Source organism: Daphnia pulicaria, chromosome 3 (genome assembly GCF_021234035.1).
Source record: "Daphnia pulicaria isolate SC F1-1A chromosome 3, SC_F0-13Bv2, whole genome shotgun sequence".
In the NCBI taxonomy this organism is placed as follows: Eukaryota; Metazoa; Arthropoda; class Branchiopoda; order Diplostraca; family Daphniidae; genus Daphnia; species Daphnia pulicaria.
This window is the reverse complement of record NC_060915.1, coordinates 3559881-3570856: the sequence shown is the minus strand read 5'-3', so window position 1 is coordinate 3570856 and position 10976 is coordinate 3559881. Positions and strand designations below refer to the sequence as shown.

General features: G+C 43.6%; 1 protein-coding gene across 1 annotated transcript; it reads left to right on the top strand.

The window, feature by feature from the left end:
- Positions 1 to 3113: 3113 nt before the first annotated feature.
- On the top strand, positions 3114 to 4220 carry LOC124328665 (inositol 1,4,5-trisphosphate receptor-like). Its single transcript, XM_046787462.1, has 5 exons — positions 3114 to 3206; positions 3325 to 3346; positions 3404 to 3530; positions 3593 to 3704; positions 3765 to 4220. Exons 1-5 carry the CDS (start codon positions 3114 to 3116, stop codon positions 4218 to 4220), a joined length of 810 nt encoding a protein of 269 aa, XP_046643418.1.
- The last annotated feature ends 6756 nt before the right edge of the window (positions 4221 to 10976 follow it).

The following is a 10976-nucleotide window of genomic DNA, read 5'->3' as shown; positions in this document are numbered from 1 at the left end:
TTGACAAGAAGAAAATCCGACTTCAATGAAGAAAATTTATTGGCAGCAATCTCTCAAGTTAAACTGTGACGAAGTGTGAAAACATTACTTTGCAGTTTGGCACAACAGAACAATGAAAAACCTCAACCCAATCTAGGAGCGCAACAAATTCGCCAAGTTGACGCATTTCCTCTTTAAACAACAGGAATTGTATGCTGGACTGGGATCAGTAATGGACAACTTGAAGACCAGTTGGATTAGGTAGCAGTTTACTTTCGTTTATTTGACTTTATTGGCCTTTGATTATAATGTGGGCATCTTTTTTCTAGACCGACATCGCCTGACCGTTCATCTCCGGCAGGAGGATCAGGTGGATCGGGCCCAGGAGCCAGAAGGCGGGCAGCCGGCAGCCGCTGGTGAAGAGCAGCCATAAAACGAAACGCCCAGCAGGTGAATCAGATGATTGCCGATATCAAAAAGGAAATTGAATTGACCGGATCCAGATCGGCGGCGGAGGAGCCAGTGGCTTCGTCGCAGTCGACGGTCGCAATCGAATAGCCGCAGGATTGGTGGAACCTGATGCGACTCCTAGAAGAAAACGTGAAAATCGGCCATTTGTTCCGCTCGTCACGCCGTCAAGGTCATGGAAACAGTGAACGGACTCCTCCTCTTTGGTAATAACTTATTTCAACTTGCTTTGTTGGCCAGGACCAAGAATTTTTAATGCGATTTAATAAAAACACGAAAGGAGCATTTATACGTGGCGGACGGATCACTCAGACTCTGTCGTGGGAAACCTGCGACGTTCGAGCCGATCGTTCCACCGTACACGACGCCCGTGGAGTCGGTCGTCGGCTACGGGTTGCAGCAAACGGGTAGCAGCAAAAGCAACCGGAAGGAGTTGAAGTCGGTGCATCAGTGCTCTGCTCATGGCTGGGCTACGAGCACATCCGCGAGGTGCAAAAGCGCCGCTACCTCCTCCAACCCATCGCCCTGGAGATCTTCTCCAAAGACAAGCGCAACCACCTGCAGGCCTTCCTGCCCCAACAAGGTTTACCAGCGGCTGTTGTCCACGGCCACAGCCACGGGCCTCTTGGACTCGGCCAGCCAGTCGGTGGCCGGCCAGAAGCGGCTGGCCAACGTTGAGCAGTCGATCATGGCGGTTGGCCTGACGGGCGAGACGTCTGTGACTCAGCGCTAGGTGCGCGGCGAGCTAACCAGCTTCTAGTACCTGGTGCACCTCAACACGTTGGCCGAGCGCTCCGACAACGACCTGATGTGTGCAGCACTTACTCAGATTCTGGTGTTGGGATCGAGGGACCACATGCTCGTCGCCTGGTATATTTCTCGTTTGACTTTCATCCGCCAGTTGACGGGGCACAACGCTCCACTGGCGGCCATCGACATCAACGACCTGACGGGCGACATCGCCACCTGCTCGGGCACTTGACTCCACCTGTGGTCCATCAACGGCGACCCGCTGGCCAGCGTCAACACCCTGGTGGGTCGATTTGGCCGCTCGCAGCACTAACCTAACCATCCTCTGTGTCTGTTTCTCCCAGTTGAACGAGTGGGATCCCATGAACGTCGACGGGATCGAAGGCGGAGTCTTTCGAATGTGATCCCTCGACTACGTCCAGGTAATTCGACCTACGGCGATTTTCCCCTGGGATTTCTCTATTTTAATGGTTTGAATTTGTTGCCCAGGTTCCCAACGAGGAAACGCCGGCATAAGTGAGGACGGAAGAAACGGCCGAGGCTCGTAAAATCGTCGAAGAATCGAAAGAGGATTCACCCGACGTTGCCGAACTGCCCGGCGCCATTCTTCAACGACAGGCGTCCGTCAGCAGTTTCCCCATCAGCTGCGGCTACAGCAGTGAACATGAAGGGCCTGACAGCAGTAAACCAATTTAATTTTACTTTATTAATCATTTTCGCTTGATTGACGACTCTATTTTTCTATTTATTTGTCCAGTTTCTTCGCCCGCTCCGACTCAATCAAAGGAGGGGGAGAATCCATCGCTGAAACAACAGGAACAACAACAACAATCGACTGAGCCGGAGCGATTCGAGTCTGAACGGAACGTTCGAAATGATTAGGGAGTCGGAAGTGAGGAAGAGCGCCATCCAGCAGCAACAGCAGCAGCAGACGCCCAAAATTAACGTGGTGGCTCCTTTTGTTAGCCAACAACCGGGCAAGAAATCCCGCCACGTCCTGAAAGAAGGTTTGAATTCTTGAAATCTCAGAATAATTGGACGGATGAAATTTGATAACAAATTATATTTTTCTTCCAGTTGCAGGTTTCAAGTGACAGAGGCAGTTGATCTTCCGGAAGAAGTTGACGATGCACACGGCCTACGATCGCCAAGACAACAGCGAACCTGCGTCCGTCACATCTCTGGCCATTTCCAAGTAAACATTTTAAAATTAAAGCAAAATCATTGGAATGAAATTTCCTAATTTTGTTAATTTGTTTCTTTAAAAAAAGGGACAATCGAACTGTATTGGTGGGCGACGCCCGCGGTCGCATCCATTCGTGGAGCGTGACGGACGTGACGGGCCGCTCGGAGGCCGACCATTGTCTCCGCGACGACACGGTCGAAATGTGCACCAAATGCCGCGTGAAATTCTCGTTGACTGAGCGCCTACATCACTGCCGCAACTGCGGACACGTCTTCTGCTCCCGGTAAATTCAATTTGAATTGAAATGGAAATTTGCCGATTGAGATAGAAATTAATTTTTAAAATTTTCTTTCTGGTTTCCACAGTTGCACTCGCTACGAGTCTGAAATAATGCAATTGTGGATCCGCCGGCCGGTGCGGGTGTGTCAGGAGTGCAACGCTTTTTTGAAAATATCAAGCGATGAAACTTCTTAATTTTAGACTGACAAAAGATCAAGAGATGTTTGACTTAAAAAATAAAATGGGCTAATCTGTCAGAGAGTAGTTGCTGGAAGCTAAAACGGTTTTTGCCATCTTTCAAGACAATGCCCAACTGAGCAGCGAACTGACTCACAAAGTGGTCCAGCATTTCGTTCACTGCATCGAGACTCACGGCCGTTACGTGGAATATCTCCACTTTCTGCAGACGATCGTGAAAGCGGAAGACCAATTTATCCGCAAGTGCCAAGACATGGTCATGCAAGAAATGGTTAACGTCGGGGAGGACGTGCTCGTCTTTTACAACGACAAGGCTTCGTCCAACGCCTTCGTCGACATGATGAGAGTCGGCACGAAAGAACGCCGCACCGGCTGAACACCACTGACAGCAGCGGAGCTCTCAAGTAAAACAAAAAGAAATTTAATTTCCTTAAAGCTTTTGACTTAATCTCGTCTTTTTTCAGGTACCACATTTCGCAGTTGAGCGTTCGCTTTGATCGGACAGTTATTGAGGGCCTGCAAGACATTGTCTTCTTGTTAAAGCTCAACTGCATCCTTTGGTTCAAGCCGAGTCCTCCATTATCGTCGATGTCCTTTACCGACCGGAATATCTTTTACAGCCTGGCACGGAAGCGCGGAAAAATTGTGACAATGGCGGATTCATTCGCGGGTAAATTCGACTTGTATTTATGTTGACCCTTGATCTAACTTGGAATTTCTTTTTTATTGAAGGATGATTAAACACACCGAACGATTGCTGGAGGACAAGGTGGGAAAACTTTGTATCCAAGTTCTCAACACCTTACGTCAGATGATGAATTTCGATGTTCACAATGACGAAAAGGTAATCATTCTATTAAAATTTAAAGCAATAAAATTTCCTTAATGGATCAATTATTACCAGGGAGACGCATTGAGGAAGAATCTTTTAGTTCGCTACTTTGTCAAACCAGCCTCTCATAGTTCTAAAAAGACCGAGCTCAATGGCGGAAGCGGAATCTCTGCCGCTGGAATTTATTCAACATTATCTGGTGGTACTGGTGTTGGAGGCGGTGTGGGACAATCGTCATCGCTGACAACCCACGGACCTGGAGGGCGTCTCCTGTCGCGAGGTGAAATGAGTTTGCCCGAGGTACAAGTGTATCTGGACCGAGAAGGCACCTCTGATTTGGTGGCCGAATTGGTCATGAAGTCGTCGTTATCGCCCAACGTTTTCATGGAAGCGGTCCAATTGGGCATCGCCCTGCTGGAAGGCGGCAACCCCGTCATCCAACGGAGTTTCTTCACGAAATTGCAGTCGGCCGAGACGAGCGCCATCTTCTTCTTCCTCTTTTGGGTCAGCTCGCACATGTCCATCTAGAGTCAAATCCTCTTCAATTTGGCCGTCATTATCAACTTGATTGTCGCCTTCTTTTACCCGTTTGACACTGATCCTGGCACTCACTTCTCAGGTATGCACAACTTGAAATAGTAACTCCCATTTCCATCTTTTCACCGATCTTTTCCCTTTAATAATTCTGGTCTTATCTGGACCGTCATGCTCCTATCCGCCGCTGTGGCCATCACGTTACCCAAACCGTCGGGGACTAGGACTCTCGTCATGACAGTCATCCTCCGGCTTATTTGCTCAGCCGGCCCTCAACCCACACTGATGCTCGTTGGCACCGCGCCACCGCCACGGTAGTGTTGAAGGGCGTCCATCTGCTGAGCATCATGGGCAACTACGGGACATTCCATCGGAGCGTCAGACAAATCTGCACGGATTCGGAGATTGTCTACCACGTCGTTCACCTCATCTTTTGCTTCCTCGGACTCAGCACCCATTCTTCTTCGCCGTCCTTTTGTTTGACGTCGTCTACCGCAAGGAGACACTGCTCAACGTCATGCGCTCAGTGACGCGAAACGGCAGGTCCATCGTTCTCACTGCCGTTTTGGCTCTCATCCTAGTCTACATGTTCTCCATCATCGGGTATTTCAGTTTCATGTCATTTTTCCATGTTCCATATTGGAATTATTTTATTTTTGCCACAAGAAACGGACAAGAAAGTCGAGATGGTCGTAATTTCCAACCCTTTGGTCGAGTCTCCCAGATTATCGTCACCTCCCAGTACGGCTGGACAGCCAACATGGAGCGTATCATGAAGGCTCGGGATTTGAGGGATACCTCCACCATGGGTTACATGGCCACCAAGAAGCACTTGGAAATCATCTCCGACCATCCCATCGTCTAAGCCCTGCGCGTCAAAGCAGAGGCTGACAAGAACGACAAAGCCGAAAGGATTTGGTAATATTGCTGTCATGTTGCTGTTTGAAACCTCTCTGCTGTCATCTGGTTTCTCCCTGGAAGAGCCAGCCTTCCATGGTTCTCGCATTCTACCGCATGATCAAATTGGGTTTGGGTATCGATGAAGATGATGTCCCTGCTGGTGGTGAGGAAGTCAAAGCCGAAGAAGAGATGCCGCCATTGGAGAATGATGAAAATGCTTCTCGCTGGAGAAAGGCAATGAAACGTGTCAATTACTGTTATAAAACACAAACTCAATTTCTCTCAATTGTTCTTATTTCAGCGTTTTTGCGAACTAGAATGAGGGCATTCATATGATAAAACTAGTCTTATTTTCTTGAAATCATGGCTTTACTTTGACATTGCGTTGCTCCCTCATTCCTGGCATTGCATAATCTACGTGTTAAGAGTTGGAATTTAATACAACCAATCGCGGTTTGCTACATAAAAACTATTGTTCGATTTCTCTCCATACCCCTGCTTGTAACAGCTTTCCAACGACACCGAGTTTCGTATAGAAAAGCGGTACATACAGCTTAACATTTTGGTCATGAGAAATGATTTTAGAAAAATGATGACGAATGGAATTGGTTATTCGTGGAGGATAATCCGCTGAGTAGATCCGCGGAGTTGATTGCATCAATTTTGCCGCTTAGCTGCAGGGATGCCAAATTTCTGAATAAATAGCTTGGGACTTATGACGAATGAAATAAATAGCTTGGGACAAATGACGAATGGACACTAATGCCATTTACCATTATGGGACATAATTGCATAGGTTCTTTTATACACTGGGCCTTGTGTCTTTTGGATTTTATTACGCCAGGACATAAATCTTTTGGGACAAATGGCAATAAAAAAAACAGTGGAATTTGTTACATTTGGGATATATGACGTGTGGGTCATAAATAACACGGGGAACTTTACGTTTGGGTCTTTAGACGTTTTTTAAAATTTTTGTGCTTATGTCGCAAGTTACCAATGACGACTGGGACTTGTTTACCGCAAGTCGTCGGGACATAAGTCGTCGGGACATAAGTCGTCGGGGCATAAGTCGTTTGGAATTAAAGTCGTCGGGACATAAGAGCATTGGATCTTTTAGCAACAATTACTGGAATTTAAAGCAATCGGTTACATTTACTTCGGTACACATGTCGTCGGAATAATTCGACTATGGGACCTATGTCTATATATGACAATTTGGAACCAGTGACGCATTTAACCTAACGCCACTGGGACTTGCGTCCTGCTCCGGTTTGGATTAGGAGAGGAATCGATTTTTAATTAACTATCGATTCCTGAACTCGAGCATGGATTTTTGATTAATGTAGTCTGCTTCTCACTGAAATCGTTTCCTAGATGTTGAACTTGATGTTGAAACAATCTTATTGTCTTAAAGAAATATCTTAAAGAAAGTTAGAAAGATCTTTATAAAAGATTAGAAAGAAAAAGAAACGACCACTTTTTTTTAAACGTATGTGGCTGCACGAATATTTGGGCAACAAATAAAATAACAAAAATGTGGTCGATTTGTGAGAACTAGTTTCGTGGCTCTCCCATCTCCATGCTGTTTATTGGACTGGTAAATAAAACTAAGATTACCATTAGAATGATAATGGGAGCATAATTAGAAAAGTTAAACCTGTCACATATTTGTGAAATGTTAATTCCTGGCCAGCATTTATCATATGTAAACTCACTGTCTATGTATCGTATGGCAGTTTGTTTGCTCGTTTAACCCTTTCTTTTTTGTGCAGGTTCGAGACCCATGTCAGCCATTACAACCTCATAATATTCTGCTTCTGCTTGTGCTGGCAAACCTGCCAAAACCCGTCATCAGCAACATGAATCTCAGCAACTTCGCTAATGGGTGCTATTAGTTTTTTTCGTTACTTTTATCTTTTATTAACCTGCGAACTGCTAGATATTTGTCATGATGCATGACTTGCATAACTGCAGCATGTTTACACATAGAAACCTTTATTCTCTTGTCTATTAGCAAAAAGAGTTAACAAACTGTCTCAGTTTCATCTTTTCCTTACCTTTCCCTACCAACATTTTTCGTAAATTCATTTTCATTTTTATTTAGATAAAAATCATCTTCTTTGATTGCAGAAACTACCGGCCGAGTTACGTCTCTCTTCTTCCCCTTTCCTTTGAATGTCCTCGTGTATTCCCATGTGAGTGTGGGTGTATTCACGAGGACACACTTTTTCCAATCGCCTGGTGGATTCAACTTTCCAGCAGATGGTTGGAGCTTGGAGTGCTGGTGGATGGACGCCTGGTTGTATTTTCCGGGCTTCGAGGTAGGAGAAAATGTCTCTCTATTCTCATTTTTTTACTGTTTGATTATGGGATTGTTTTCTTTTTCCATTTTTGTTAGGGTTCATTAAATAACTCTTTTTTAAAATGACTGCACATCAGGCTTGTTTTTGTACTCCCAACTTTGTCTGTTGATGGGCAGCAATAATATTCTTAAATATTGTAGCTTTCAATACTTCCTCGTTAGCTAATTTTTAAGGATTTAGTCATAAAATCATATTTTGCGATTTGTTTCATTGTGGACGTTCTTAGACGTACACGATTAAGTATAATTGCAGCCTCGACTCGTCTCGCCATGCTTCTCAGGTGGTCATTCCTAAAATTTGATTGCTTAAGAGATTGATTGTGTCCTCCAAAAAGTGATCTTGTACATTTTGGGAGAACAATAATGGTTCAAACTTCAAACTACAAATTTATTATTGTTATCAACATCAAATATTTCCATCTCATCACAAAGTTTCTGTTTGATTTCGTAATTTTTCGAGGTAGTCGACGACATCCGACGATGATATTCTGTTTTCGGGTTCATCCGCCAGCATTTTCAGGACAACATGTCCTCTCCGACTTAAGACAAGGCTGTGTCTGAAACTTTTTCATGTAACAGACAAAGCCATGTCTTAAGTTTTCCTTATTTTTATTACATTGCCTCCTTATATTTGTTATACATTTATTTTATCCCTTTTAAATTCACAGCATAAACGTCCAAACGTTTATATTCCCTTTCATAATTTTCTAAAAAATTTTCTTTTTCAATGGTATGGGTTACGTAAAAAATTTCAGACACAGCCTTATTGTCGGAAACATCCCATTTCGCGCCCAATTTCTTAACACATTGCAACGTCGCCCCCCTCATTTTGTCACCCTCTCTCACCCCCCTTTTTCTAACGCCCCCTCTTTGTTCTAGAAATCTCTAGAAGCGACCTTGGCTCCGCCGAGATAGGTCGCAGCTTCTCTCTCTTGCCCTCGCTTTGCAGACGTCGCCTCGCCCGCATCACGGCAGGTTAAGTATCTCTCTCTCTCTCAGTTTCTCCCTCTAACTATTCAGTATTCAGTTTTACCCACGTTCTCAACTGTATTCATTCTATGTTCCCAATACATGTTTGAAACAGTCAGAGATATTCTCGACACTTATCTTAAGTCGCAGAGCATATGTTGAGGGTTGCACATTTTGAGAATTTTTTTCTTTTTATCTTAGCATTTCTTTAAAAAACTTAAACCTTAGCGTAAAGCATTATCAAGTTTCCTTCAAGATTTGAAAAAAAAATTTTTTGAAAATTCTTCCCATTTTCATTGTTGGAGCTTGGATACGTTGCTTAAAAAGTCGGTAAATTTTTAATGTGTAGATATTCACACATGGCCTCCGGCGGTAAATTTGCAGGATAGACGTTGTGTTATATTGACTCCGGCGGTAAATTTGCAGGATAGAGGATATTAACGTTTTGCCTCCGGCGGTAAATTAGTAGTAGAATTTTTCACGCATTGCTTCCGGCTGTTTTTTTTCAATATGTATATTCTTAAATTTTACTGTTTAGTTTTGTGTAAAAAATTTTTTTTCGCGAAATTTTGACTTGTCTGAGTCATGGCTAACAAAAGCATCCGTAAAAAAAAATTATCCTCATAAAAAGCAAGGCTATCAATGGAATAGAACCATGATTCTCTTTATAACCAAGCCAGTGCTATAACCATTATGCTATTTCAGAATTGAATTTCTTCATTTAAAAAATATATATTTTGTTTTGCGTCAACGCCGTGTTTTTTGCGTGAAAAATTTCTATCACGATATATCATCGGTACCGCTTCTTGGCTGCACGGACCCATCCCCTGACACGCCATTATTCCCGATAAACGTTGTAGGAGGGAGTGGGCTCGAACCACCATACATGACTTCATTAAGCCAAAGCCATAGCCACTACACCGTCAGCTGATGTGATTACGTAACCTTTGCTAGATTCAATTGGCCTCCGGCGGTAAATTTGTAGGGTAGAATTGTTCACGCATTGCCTGACATAGGATATTCACGCACGATTTAATTAAACGGACGCGACAACGAATACGATTGCGGTCACGGGGCAGACGAGTAGCGCACGATCGTTCATTATTTTAGTGCTTATTGCGGGTCCGTCCGTTATTTTAGCGCTAAGCGAAATCCGTCATCTGTTTTAAGCGGCTCGCACAGCAATAAACAGTTTCGTAGAATATTTTGTGCTAGATCTAGCGCTAATCTAAGCGTGCATGGCGATAATGATTGAATTTTGTTTAACTTTTGTGAATTGCGCTAAACGTAGCGCAATTAAGTTCGTTGATAGCATTTACGAAACGAGGAGAACCAGCTAAAATAAATATTTTCAGCGAAAAATCGATAAGTAAAATATTTCGTGCTAGATCTAGCGCTATGTAAGCGCGCTTGTCGAAAATGATTTAATTGAGATTAACGCACGCGCGATGCGCTAAATTCTGTGCAATACATTTCACATATAATTTACGAAACGCTTAGCGCCACTTAACGCACATCGCATTTAAGTAAAATGAACGGGCGCACTTTTCGTAAATTTTGGCTTGAAATTAATGGCGCTAAATTTTGCGCATCTTGCAGACGCATACACATAGGCTACAAGAGCGCCTGTAATTTGATCTATTGGCCTGTATAGAAATGTACAGTCACGCGCATATCTATTTTTAGCGATTATTGCGGGCCGGTTCGCCATTTTAGCGCTAAGTACCGCCTGTCTACTGTTTTGGGCGGCTCGCTCTAAACAAATAATTAATTTAATAAAATTGCACTAGATCTATAGCGCTACTAAGCGCGCATTGCGCTAATTTTTTTCTTCTAAATAACTTACGCGCGATAAAAATAATTTTGTGCCCTACTTAACGCGCGTCACACTAAACGAGCACCCTTCTCATAAATTTTCATATGAAATTTATCCCGCTAATATTTTAACCATAAAATTCACTTGCTGGCGACGACACGTACACAGATTAGTCCGATGATGGGTTTCACGACGGTCGATCTGTCCCGGTTGATCGGCTACCCGTCGTTGACGGCTTTTCTTTACGGCCGAGAGACCTCGCTACTCAATAAATAAAAAAAATATAATTTAAAACCAAAATTTGCGAGAAGTGCGCTTATTCAATTTACTTAAATGCGATGTGCTTTAGCCTAAAGTAGCGCTGAAAATTTAATTTAGCGCTTGCGCGTTTCGCTAATAAAATAATGAAAATAACTGCGCTAAATTTCGCTTATGGTGCACAAGTTTATCACAAGTAAATGACAAGCGCAATGCGAGCTTACATCGCGCTAGATCCAGTCTAGATCTAGCGCGAAATATTTGACTTGTAGGATCTTGCGTTAGGATCTTGTAAAGATATTTCTGAGGCTGCCCGAAGAAACCGCCAACGTACAAGCCTGAGAGGAGGTTAGGAGAGGAGGTACTTTAGTTAATTGCTCTTTTTTTTGCAAAAAAAAATAAAACTGTGTATCTTGAACATCCAGGTTTGGAGTTTTTTGGA